The 13,764-nt window shown below is 35.7% G+C and overlaps 1 protein-coding gene across 3 annotated transcripts in view; it reads right to left on the bottom strand.

Annotated features, from left to right (window-relative positions):
- Positions 1-545: 545 nt before the first annotated feature.
- The window catches only part of VAPA (VAMP associated protein A), a 32,483-nt gene continuing 19,264 nt past the window's right edge, over positions 546-13,764 (bottom strand). For all 3 annotated transcript variants that reach the window (XM_030471026.1, XM_030471204.1, XM_030471110.1), the window contains exons 3-6: positions 9,431-9,534; positions 7,336-7,416; positions 4,459-4,635; positions 546-3,471 (exon numbers count right to left, since the gene is read on the bottom strand). In XM_030471026.1, coding sequence (XP_030326886.1) covers positions 3,313-3,471; positions 4,459-4,635; positions 7,336-7,416; positions 9,431-9,534 — 521 coding nt within the window. In that variant the 3' untranslated portion in view covers positions 546-3,312. The remainder of the gene's footprint in view (positions 3,472-4,458; positions 4,636-7,335; positions 7,417-9,430; positions 9,535-13,764) is intronic.

The following is a 13,764-nucleotide window of genomic DNA, read 5'->3' as shown; positions in this document are numbered from 1 at the left end:
AGTTACACCGCCTGCAAGGTGGACTAGAAACACCTATTCAGTATCAGCAGTCTACAGAACATATAGCCAAGGAGAAGTTCCAAAATAAAAAGAACACTACTACGTTTTTAATGGTTTATTAACACTTCAACTTTTAATATCTTTGAAGGCAGCCTGAAAGATAAATTTTGCTTGCTGACTTTGTCTTTTCTCCTTTGGCAAAATGCCACCTTCCACGTCCTCCCTTCACCATCCCACCTCCCAAAAGGTTAATGAAATTTCAAACTAGTGTCTGGTTGCTTCTTATATGGAAATCAACTTCAATCACAGCAGCAGCAACATACAAGCCTGGGCAATAGTGTTTATCAACAGCTTTTAGAGAATGCATAGAAATGCACAAGTTACTTGTGACTTGTGCATTGATACAAATAACGTTTTCTTAAATGAACTTCAAATATATACATATATAAAAGTGGGTTAAATTTGGTGCCCCAAATTATTACATAAGCTGTATCTTCTATTTAACTACGCTTTCCTCCCGCCCCAACCGTCATACTACCTTTTTTTAAAGTATTACATTATAAAAACTTTAAAATACTACTTTGATATCACATACTTGTTCTATCTTGCCCTTTTGAGAAATCAGAAGGGTAATGACCTACAGTGACCTACAATACGTACTTAACTGAAGATACGCATTTATCCTCACACAACTTTATGGGCATACCAATAGAAAGCAGTGGAGAGACTGTATTCCCCCATGCTTACATACACAAGTAAGCAGGCAGACAAAGCAAGAAGTTCTAACCATTTCAGGAACAAAGACAAACCATTTAATCCATATTACATAATTCACTGAATACAGTTGATCTCATCCAAAGTGACTCCTGAGAGCAAAATAGTTTCAGCATTACATTTTATATATAGCTATGAAGGGATTACTGGAAACCAAGACAGTGTCCTTATACCATCATTAAGTTACAATGGTTACGAGACCGCTGCACACTTTTTACTTTGAAGACATCACTTAAACCACGACCAAGTTTTACCACCACCTGTTATTTATGAAAAAAAGTTATTTCAATCTGATTTTATCTTTTACCTTATTTCTGCTGCCAGACATCAAAATCTAAGACAGCTGCATTGAGCAGTGGCTCCTTTTTCTGTTCTCAAGTCCTGAAAGTGCTAGCTACCCTTGAAAGCCTCCATACATCATGCAGTAAACATCTTAGTAAGCATCTTAAGATCTTCCAGAGGATTTTTTTTTTCCCTCATTTCCCTTCAAGGCAGGAATGACTGCTCTCTCTGAAGCAAACTACATCCTGCACACTATTGCTTTCATTATTTTCCATGTAATCAGCTTGGAACAGGCTATGAAAGTTTGATGTGGCAACGTTCTGTTAGAAAAAAGATCAGGAGAATTACACCATTCTGAACCAGCGGAACCAAAATAATCAAGACCTTAACATTTTTTCCAGTCACTGGGATGGAAGGAGACTTGAATGCAGACACTGGAACAAGTAATTGGAAACATCTGTGCTTGCATGCGTAAGTGAAAAGATAAGCAGTATTTGCATTTTCTTCATCATCTTCCTTGCATTTACGCAAGATTTTATAAAAAAAGTTTATCACAGACAGCAATGACAGAACATGATGTAATTATAGTTTGGGGTTTGGTTGGTTTTTTTTTTTAAAGCACTAGAAATCAAAGGCAATCAAGATAATGTACATCTTCTCCAGAACATTTTTCTCAGCTACATAAGGTGTTCTTATACCAAGGTCTAACACACTTAGCTGCACCACATCAAGTCAAGCCGTCCAAGACCATACACAATTTTGCTTACAGGAGTATACCCCTTCCACAATTTTTCAAGTTTACAAGTAATTCCCTGTATTGGGAATTCCCTGTATTAAATTATGCTAAATAAGAAGTACAGGTAATATTTTGTTCCAATACTATTGTTTGTTTTTATGACATATTCAGAGATGAGACAAGACATAAGATTAAGTGCAGGGAAGCAATTCAGACCCCTCCCCAAATGCATTCTTTAAAACTTAGCTGTACATTGTTAACACAGGTAGATCTGCCAAGAGTTGCATAAAATGACTTTCGTTTTCAAAAGGTGAGCAACTGAGGCTCACTCAGCAAGTATCAACTCTTCTGAATCATGGAATTCACTATGGGTGTCTGAATAATTCAACTTGCACTTTTGAATATCAGGTAAAACAGAACTACAAACTGAGCAAGTTAGTATAAGTGAATTGAGTACCCTTACGAAATCGAAGAATAACTTTGACTCCTGGAAGACACCCAGAAAACCCAAAGATGGAACAGAAGGTTGATTATTACACTCCCGCACAAACCAAGCAAATTGTTGCTATACCGAAAACATTCACGTCTGGTATTTGTACCTGCTGGGTATACAAATTATTCTGTCCCAGATCAAGTTTGATAACCATCCTCTCTGTAGCTGAAACCAGCCAGAAAACAATTTATTTTTTTAAACAAATGGAATGGAAACCTTTTTCCCCACCCCCCGAGCTTCAATTACAACAGTCTAAGCCAGAGACTTAAGCAAATAAACTTCAAAATAGCCATTTGTTACAAGTAGCAAATTACCATGAACAATGAATTGTTAGGAATCCCTTCTAAAAGTACGACACACACAAACAGGCTACCCAGCAGAAAAATCTGTTAACAATTTTATTTCTTTTGTAATGTTAAATATTATGGGACAAGATTGTAAGGGTGAAGAACTTTCAACAATGCCTCACAAGGAATAAGAAAGAAATTCTGCCATGATATTAGCAAAGTAAGGTAAGGAGAAAATTTACACAGTAAGAGGCACCATTTTCCCCAGAATACCTCTTGTCATATTCCTGAATGAGTGGGATTAGCAATCTAATAAATCATTTTTCAAGAGGTAACAGCAACAGATAAAATTTTAAAGGATTATTAAAATAACATTTACAAGACTCTGAACAATTTTTGAATTCTTATTAAAACCACAGAAAGAAAGAACAATTCTTTATTTATGAATTTTCATAAAGGACTGACTGTGCAACTGACACCTGCTATTGATGACATAATGTACAATTTTGTCCAGTAGCCGAACAGTTTGTCTTTTCAAGATTGTGTTTTCTAACCGTGCGAGATCATTAAAGGCAAAGCCTGTTATGATGCTGTACACAAAAATGGCCACTTGGGCCATACTACCAATGAAGTGGTAGGTAAACAAATCTTTTTCTGGCCAAGAAGGAAAAAAAAAAAAAAAAAAAGAAGAAGAAAAAAAAAGGAAGCTGCATTTTGCATGCTTCTCTCACTCATTCTTTCTACAAGATGAACTTCCCTAGAAAGAATCCAATGAAAATGGCTGCAATTACAACAAGAAGTGAAGGAAGAGAATTAGAGCCATTATCTCTGAGGGCCAAAGCTGTGGGTGATCCAGATTTATCCGAGTGCGCTACCTTTCTGAGCCTCAAGCCTTCATCCTAAGTCGGGGGGGAAAAACACAGATGGAAAAAAGTTTATGAACACATCTTCTTTACAATAGTTAAAAACTGAACTCAAAGACCAAATTTACTGGTTAACATTTAAATAAAGTTAAAAAAAAAAAAAAAACAAAAAAAAAACCACACCAACCAAAAAAACCAAACAAAAAACCACACACATACTTTACACCACACCAAAATCCAAAATATGAACACAGCAAACCATAATGTTTCAAATAAGGACAGGTAATCCACTAGTCTCCCTCCCTGCTCTTGTTAAGAAAGATTCTGAAATTCTTACTACACACAATGAAGAATCCTGCTTTTACTTACTATGTATTAGAATATCAATAATTCCTTATTGTGAATGAAAACCATCTGCTTTGTGTACTGCTTCTCCAAATGTTCCAACGTATCAGAATTAAAGATCTGGAGACATTTCATGGTTCTTTAACAGGCTACTATGGCCAATGACATTGTTAGATATCCAAAAGCAAATATATAGAAAGTCACATTAAGTCACGTATTGACAAGTTACAGGTTACTGAATAGGACCTTTACATAAAAGCACTGGAAAGTTGTTTTTGCTTACTTCCTCTGGCCAAACCATTGCTCTTGTTCACTAACGATTTGTGATACAGAACGTCACCACTTTGGATCTCATTTACTCATTCTTAATGAATAATAATGCACTTTTAATAAAAGCTACTAATTCGGTATCTCTGATTTAGACTTCAAGTAACTAAACCCACCTTAAATAGAAGAAAACTATGTATCTCAATATCTCATCCAGGACAATTACAAAGTCTGAGAAATTCAAAGTACACAGTATACACAGGACAGTAAAATCGTATTACAAATCAATCTTGACATTCTAACAGTTGTATCTACTTTCTGGAATACACATCTATTAGCCTAACTAGAAACTAGATCTTTCAATGAAGAGGAGTGAAACCACTACAACATAAGCATGGAAGCAGAACTTACTCTCAGGTGCTGATTTTCATCCGTCAGCTTCATAACCTCTGCTTGAAGTCTTTTGCACTCCTCCACTAGCTTCCTTGTTTCAGTATCATTAAGTGAAACACTATGTGGTTTTGGCATCGGTCCATCCTGCTTAGATGTATTCAGTACTGGGGCGGGTTTGCTTGCATCTATATCATTCTACAAATATTAAGAATGACTTGAGAATGTTACTTACCTAGAGAAAAATCACTCACATCTTAAAACTGAAACAATCCAGCTACTAATATAGTTTAAAGAAGTTTATATTTACAGTAATCTGAACGAGACTTCTGTTAACAGTTCAATTCTGACTAGCTCAGCCGTTAAAAAGCAAGTGAAGATTGGACTGTCAGTACTACATGCTCCTGAGATAAAAATTTATACTTTAGCTGCTTAAAACTGACCCAGTGGACATCCAAAAGATGGCATAAAACACAAATGGAAAATACATGGAATTTAAGTTTCATGGCATTTCTGAAATACACATTACTAATTTTCAATACAAGTGAAAAGTCACATGAAAAGCTGTGAAAAAAAAAGCCAAAAATAAAATGAAAAATCTAGTTCCCACAGCTCTGCTCAAAATTTACAATAATCTTCAGTAGACATTAGTAATACAGCAGATTCAACTGTATAGCCGGGTTACTATGTGTAAAAACACAGCATTCATATGGCAATACACTCAAACAGCTCGTATTCAGATTCAGGCTTCTGTATTCCTAGTTGCTTGGCTGCGCAGCTATGTCATTTAAACCACCATACTGCGTCTTTAATAACCAAAGTAGTCCAAAGTACTAAATGTAACTGAAAACCTATCAGAAGATAAACACATCTATGTGATAACACAACATCAAAAAAAAAAAAAAAAAGGCAAGAATTTAGTTCCCATGCAAGTAGCAGTAATTTGGTCTACAGCATCTACTTGCATTTTACATTTCTTGCAATGCAGCCATACACAGCCTAAAAGCCAGCTCCTGCTACTGCCCACAGGTACTCTTAACTGGATTTAAAAGGACCAACATATCTGTATCATGAGGAAGCAGATCAGGATCTGTTGCTTTTTTAATTGGTTTGCTAGCTGAACTGAATTCCTTTAGTAGAACTGAAACTTCACTACAGACCTAAGACTTATCTCTCTGGAACAAACCTCCCTCCTTCTGCTGTTTGACCTCACTGACTGGTTTCTTCGTGACAATCTTCTGGCTATGACTGGTAGGCATCTGAAGAAAGTTGTTGCTGACTGGAGTAAAATACTTGTATCCTCATGTAGGTATATCCTGAGGTGACAGGTGAGGCCTACCCTCAGGACTTGTCAGATTTCTCATTGCTAGGTTTAAGGGACTAAATCACCTGCTGAAGCAGGGTTTTGCAACCCTATGCTGCTACTCAGAAAAATACAAATACCATGTACAGTCAACACTGAAAACATCACATTAGAGGAAGTACAAAAGGAGGTCGTTCTGTATAATCCACTACATTTCTCTCACTACATTATACATTTTATAAAATTAAAAACAAGTGTTATTTTTCTAATATCTAAAGGTAATTCAGTAAGAAGCTAAAAAAAACCCCACAGCAAGTAGATAATTAAGTGCCTTGATAATAAATGCTTAACCTTTACAGTTTTAGCATTTAACACAGGCTTAGGCAGCTTACACCTAAATAAAAGGGTGCATCTCATAAATTATCCTTTACCAAAAAGGGGGAAAAAAAGTACACCAAAAACATTATGCTGACATTGCATCTGAAAAACATCTTTACATTACAGTCCAAAAACTGTATTAAAAGAACTGTTGCAAACACAGCTACTGGTCAGCTAGCAGCATTCACCGAGACCCTTTATGTATGTAAATAATGAGACTGTTTTTACATGTATGGATTCATGCTACTTTCCCCCAACATGCCTTACAGACTACTATAAAAGCTGGACAGTACTGAAAATAAAAGTCAAGGTCATAAAGTGAATAAGGTTGTTTACAGAAATCGTACTTTAGCACTCTCATTTACAATGCTAATATTAAATTAATAAAATAATAATGTAATAAAACCAAAAAGTAAAACATAAAAAAAACCCACCACCCCAAACAACCCAGAATATACAGTATTAAGATTATATAAATCAGAATTTCAAGTATGAGGGTAAATAAAAAGTTCATGCAGAAGAATGTAGTCATAGTCTACAATACTTCTAGGTAACTGACAGATAACTACTATTCCAAATATCAGGCAACACAGACATCTTCAGTCTGTATACAATGAAACTGTCATCTCCTACACAATTGGAATAGATTTTGTCTGAAAGCAAGAGCAAGTAAGATGTGATTTTTACTTTTTTTTGTCTGATTATCTGTCTTTACCATTACCTTAAAAAATGCATTTAAGATTCCTAAAGCAATTTCTAATTAATACTTCCTGAATTAGAAACAGGATTTTTGAAATTGAAAAGCATGTAATACTTTAAAACGAAATGATGCAATTCACTTTTCACTGTACGCAGTATTGTAGATTCTCTTTTTTTAATCTGACAGCAATAAAATCCTAAGCAAATCGATAATAACAAAAAGATAATAATTTTTGGCACTAGTGTCCATTGCTGGAGGCTTTTAAGATGCAGTCGGACAGGGTGCTCCCTTTCCAACAAAGGATGGTTGGACCAGATGGTGTTTTAAGGTCCCTTTCAACCTGAGCTGTTCTAAGATCCTATAAATACTTGAAAAGTTATATTCTAAATACCTTTTCTGTCTCATTTAGTACAAATTCCTACAATCCATTTAATCAACAAATCAAATAGGTTTAAAAAATTTCAAAACAGATTTTCCCAAGTTCCTACCAGTCAGTGTATGACAGTTCGTTACTTACCAGTTTATCATTTTCATTGGGCATTTCAAACACACATCTCAATTTGGAGTCCATTAACTCATCAGGCTTTGCTTCTTTCCACTAAGATAACAATTAATATAGATTGTTACTTAACATGCTGCACTCATGCAAACACCTAAACAGTTCATAAGCTTGCTCTTAGTACTAGCTCTTAGGAAAACACTATCCTTACCCTAGCTGCAATTTTCAGATTTGCTTCTGAACAATGGGTTTTTTTATTCACTTTGACTACTGTGAAGTAATGAGAGCTAGAAATGGCTAATTAAGTCTGGAAATGGAAATGAGTAACTTGAATGCAAGGATGGATCCAGAGGTTTTTTGGGGTCAGGGAGGCAACCATACAGCGTGTCTAACACACAATAAGGAATAAGTACCATCTGACTCAGTTTAAGAACAAAGTTACCACTCCTTGGTAAATGTACTCCTCATGTCCCATCTTGGAAGCACCAATTTTAAACAAAAGATTGAAAGACACCTTTCAGTAACTCTGTATTTAGTTTCAGAGTAGATTTCTTTAGTTCTTCCTATTTTAGATTTTTAACCACTTCCTGCTTTTACTGCATAACACATTACAATTCGGGCCTAGAGAATTTTTCAAAGCCGTTTATAAAAACATTTTACATTCTAATGGTTATCAATATATTTAAATAATTGTGAAATACGCTGGAATTTCTCTAACTAACGGACAATTAGCTATCAAAGCATACACTTCACATAGTTGCCTTAAATCTTTAGGCCCAGAGACTGATCTCATTTGTGGCAATTTTTCCAACATTAGGTCCTCTGAAGTTACCTTAGAATCTTACAGACTAGAATATCCAGGCTTTTCATAACATCCTCTCCCCACACATACACTTCTTCTGTTGTTGTTGGCTTTTTTCAGTAGCACTAGTTGTACAGTAACTTCTAACTACCATTACTGATTTTCCACAAGATCTGATTCTCAGTATTCTATACTTGAACACACTGAGTTACTTCAAAGGTATTTCTAAAGTGGATTTTATATCCTCACCAAATAGTTACGCTTCGCTTACCACACATAATGAAGAACTATCCAAGCATACTAATAAAAAGTAAAATCAGACCAACAAGGAAGAGAGATGTTAACTTTCTACTTAACATGTCTCAAAACTTTAACAAAATCTAACAGGCTTTCCACTGTTGCCAGTGAAGAGTGATGCCACAGTAATCTTTGCCTTCAGTAAGGGGACATAGACTAAACTTGCAGGTCTAGCGGATTTCAGTGATTTATAAAACCTCATCTTTATCATTTGTTTTCCCTCTCCTCCTCTGCCTTGAATGAATATTGAATATTTCTGTGTAAATTCAGGCATTCCTTAAAACAGTCTCTAGAGACAAATGCCTGTGCATCATTCCCTTCCACCTTAATACACATGCTTATGAGAGTTCACATACACTCTAAAGGGTATGTTCTGACACCTGAAGGCTTCTTTCCCATTGCTGCCAGCTTGTAACACCAGAAACAGGTGTCCTTACTTCCAAACTAACAAGTATAAACCTAAATAGCTTCTTTCTGGATCTTTCATCAGACCAATCCTGCCTAAGAACTGAATCTACAACATATTCTATTAAAACAGAAAATAAACCTATCGTTTTTGCTGTGTTCAGCCATGTGGTATCTTAGTCTTCCAAATGTTTTAATTCATTATAATCTCATTCAACGTTTCTCCTAAACACTTTTCAGACCTAATGCACCCATTTCATACACCTTCAGGCTTGTTTAAATATACTCAATTCCTTCAAATACAACATTTATCCCTTCAGATTAGCTGCACAGAAGGTACAACATGCCAAAATTTTACCACTGAACTGACCTTACCTTAGATGCACTACTATTTCCATTCAACCAGTTCACTAGGCAGTTCTAAGAACTGAGCTTGTATTTAATACTAAAAACCCTGAATCACACATGGAAGTCATACTTGTTCAGAGAAAACCCAATTCTTCTACAAAAGAAAACTGCAAAAACACAATTCATTTACACTTAATCCTGAATTGTTAAGGGGGAAAAAAAAAATCATATATACACATAAGTCATTTTACTTTTACTTACCACTGCCTCCAAGTCTGAAATATTTGGTGGTGCATAGGTTGTTTGTACCATAAACTTGTGTTTACTCTTCTCATTTGGGTCATAGTCGAAAGGCTGCAGCATTACTGTTCAAAAGAAAAAATAAAGCATAAAACTGTGATTCTTCAGCTAATCACTGTGACAGGTAATTCACCATATTCACAGCATGCTGTCCACTTTAAACTTGCTTTTCCCTGAGCAGGTACTGAAAGTCAAAATGGAATATAGAGCAGATATACACTGTAGCAACGGGTACTGAAAGGAAAAATCTTTAAAGTTTTTCAGAGTCTGGTGTAGCTGATATCATTATTTCCGTAATTACTATAGCTAAATGACATTTCATATACTAATATGAACAAACCTATCCTCTAAGGCAGACCAGAAACAAACAAACAAACAAAAAAAACACAAGCCAAGCAAACACCACAGGATATTTCTTTGAAATAAACACATTTTATGAGTAAGTGAATGCAAAGTTAAAGAACTGTAGCACACATTATGACAGCTACACATTATGAACCAACATTAGGTAGACCACCAAGCAGCGGGGCAAGTGCAACTGACTTCTAACGGTATATTAATCTAAACTGGGAGCAAAACCACTAAAATACTTAATTCAAACTACAGTTATAGGAGGTAAAGCTACCTGGGCCTTTCATAATACATCTTTAAAACACTTTCAAATTGAGCTCTTTAAAAATATACATATATATAATTACACAACATATTTTACTCATGTTTTAACATTCTTAAGTATAAGTCCAGTCTAACAGCTAACATTTGTCCAAAAGTATACCAAAATCCAGGTACACACTTGAATTCTATGGCAAGTTTTGAGCCTCCACTGCATTTTACCAGTGAAGAAAGAGGGACAGGATTCAAAATCAAATTCCCTATAAAGTTAAAACTCATAATACCTGCTCCTAGCATTTTATCTTAGGTATTTTCTCACTGCGTTTTCAGCTTTCAATATATTGTAATGCAGATATTAACAAAAAAAGCCTTCTGATTGAATCCAGACATTTTTTACACAGCACTGTTTGTGGTGTAAGTCCCAGAAGTAGAGCCTGCAAGCAGCCCAGACTTTCTGCATGACAGCCTTTTTACTATACTTTCAGCTTTCCAAAGCTGAAAACTCTCGTCGGTCAAGAACAGAAACTTGTTTCTAAAGTATTTGTTGTGAAGTGTGCATAAGCTCAGTGAAAAAAAAAATTACATCACTGACACTATTTATAGATTCCCTTATTTCTACAGCACTACAATACTTTTACATGAAAACTTTAATTACATAAGCATAGTAATTTCATCCCAGTTATAAAAACATATAGTCTGCTGGATGGATACATCACATAAGGGTTGTCCAGGTCACCCTGGCATCACTATTTTGTGTGTAGTTTCTTTAGTTCAAAGGGACTGAAATAACATGACGTCTATAACAGACCAGGAGATTAGAGTTTTTATAGGATACAGTTGCATATCCAGGTGCATAAGGGTTTGCAGGAATACTTGAATATACAAGGTTTGTTATGGTAGTGTTGGGCACTACTGAAGCAGAGGGATGGATACACAACCAGCAGTCCAATGCCAACCATGCTGGCTGGCTGGCTGTCTGGAACAGGCCCTGAAACAAACTATCGTGTTAGCCCCCTTGTCTCCTTTCAGACATAGTAAGTTGCCTGACACCTGACTGAAGCACAGGACCACACAAATTTTATTTACAGCAATGAAAAAGCTCTAGCAGAAATACTGATTTAGCTAGAAAACACACTGTATGCTCTGAACAACCTTATCATATATTCTAAACCAATTCAGTCTACAGACTTTGATACTGCTACAGTTTTTACCAATTCGGTTATATTTTGCACAATTCTGAATCTTCACTTGATGTACGGTTCAACATGCTTCCCTTCACACAGAGAGTGAATTCTTCATAGGAGGGTTGAATTACATTAGTTTATAAAATATTAAGTACAGTATCAAAATTACTAAGTTGGCCTTTCCAAATTCACTAGTACCTACGGAAAAAAGGTACTTCTAAATTTAATTACAGTGACACCTAATTTCAGGCATTAAATATTTACAAGTTGGAGATGTTTACTACAGGGTGGATTTTTTTTTCCCTTTAAATGTTACATACAGCATAATCAAAGGATAAGTAAATAATCTCAATCAAATATATTTCACAAATAATCATAAAACAATTGCAGTATTTGAAATGCTTTCAAACAATCCTATTTGGAAAGGTTTAAAGTCAGGTTTCCTTTATCACTGGTCTTACTGCAGTCCAAAACATAACTGATCAAACTAAATTCTTTTTCCAGGTATGAATGCTATAGCAATTTATCTCTAAGAATTGTTCCAACAACAGACTACTGAGTAGCATGTAGTACTTCAGTTTCCAAAAGCCAAGTAACCTGAAAGATTACTTTCTATCATTAGAGAACTTCTTCACAGGCTGGCAGAATCCTTGGATAACTAGTTAAATAACTTTATGTTCTTTGACCACTCCGTAACAGCTGAAAACCCGACTGAACTAAAAAGCAGCAGAAAAAGACAGTCCACAAGTTCAAAGGGCTCTTCAAGCTCTTCACAGTTTTTAGTAATCACAGAAAAATCTCATGAATACACAAATCCGGTTTTAAACATGTTTTTGGAACCCCCAAGTAATCCAGAGATCACTTCTAAGGGAATTGCAACAAATAGCAAGCCTCTTGTCAATAGGCCTGGCTTTTCTACACAGGAGGGCTTTATCTCCACAAAACAAATGTCAACAAAGTCTGAAACCAGAAGGAAGAACAGTAACAAGTAACAGTAACAAGTTGTAAAGGAAGTAAAGCAACATGCTATATTCTGAAAAGAAAAATCAACAATTGTTAACAAGCAGTACATATGATAACAAATAGCTAATTTAGGGCACCAAGGCAAAGAAAAACAGGTCTTACAAAATTAGTATTTTGGGGGGAAAAAAAAAAGTATGAATGTGATTCACAATTGAACAATAAACAAAGTGCCCATGCACTTCCCTAAAATGGCTATTAAATCACATTTCCCACAATGAATTTAAAAACTGGCTTGACTCCGCATCAGCACAACACAATATACAGGCTGAAGACAGCTAACACTACCTCAATATTTACTTTTGAACACAGGGCTTCACTCCATGGTATCCTACAGTGATTTCTGTCTGCACAACAATGTGAGAGAAATCTATTTTTAATTATATGAAAGATGAGTCGGCACTGAAAACATTCAGTTGAGAGACTGATGAGATAACAAAGTGGGTCAGTAGAAAAATTATCTGCGCAATCAGCTTACCAAGTGATCCAAAAGAAACTGTATGCCTAAAAACTAAAAAGATGAAGCTGATACTTTGGGGAAGAGAACTTAATTTTGGAAAGCACTGTGGAGTCACTATAACCGAACAACTGCACATGAAAGTATCTTCACTGTAGCTGAATCACTGCTTGAGAATCCAGTAATGCAAAGAAAGGGATATCAAAGATTCCTTGCTATGCAAACTGAGAAGTCAAGCAGTATAATACTGTTTTCCTTTACTGGAGAACCTGAAGCTGAAATCTTGTTTACAGCTCCAATACTGTCTCATTTGAAAAACTGAAATACTCAAAGCATTAAAAGGATTTGTAACTATGAAAACACTCTTTAGAAAAGGCAAATGGAATCCTTCAATCTATTCGATTCCCTGAAGAGAAAGCCCAGCAATGTCTTGGTCATGATGTTTGACTACCTACAGGAAAAGATCCCCAATACCAGATCAAATGCATAGTTAAGACAAATTGGCACTAAGTTGAAGACAGAAATAAAGTAGGCTTTTGACTTCTTGAATCTTCAACCAATTCTCAGCAAAATGCTCTTTCATCCACAAGATGCTGGACTGTCCACAGTAAGCAATACTGAAGTTTTAAAGGGTCACATTCTACCAATTATATTAGATTAGAAAACTGGTGTCTCTCCTACAAGGAAAGTTACTCTAAGGTTTAAATCAATCCCCATGTTTTCCTGAGTTATTCCTTGCAACTTCCAAAAATACCACATGAAGCTAGTTCTCCAGCTTCTTTCAAACTTGCCAAAGGGTATAAGGATATGAATCTAAAAAGCTCTGAGGATTGTTCCATGTTTCCCTTTTACTTTGCTACATCTCTCCAAGGGTTCTATAAAGATCAGCTTGCTTAGCACAGGAGACCTAGGAGGTCACACCAGTATTGCTTGTGATCTCTACAGCCTGTAAGACCACAGCCTACAAAAAGGCTCTCCAAGTTGGGAAATATGGTTAGTCCAGAGAAATAAAAGAGGTTCTT

The sequence above is a fragment of the Strigops habroptila genome, chromosome 1 (assembly GCF_004027225.2).
Source record: "Strigops habroptila isolate Jane chromosome 1, bStrHab1.2.pri, whole genome shotgun sequence".
Taxonomy (NCBI): domain Eukaryota; kingdom Metazoa; phylum Chordata; class Aves; order Psittaciformes; family Psittacidae; genus Strigops; species Strigops habroptila.
Note: the sequence above shows the minus strand (reverse complement) of the source record. Positions and strands in the feature narration are given on the sequence as shown.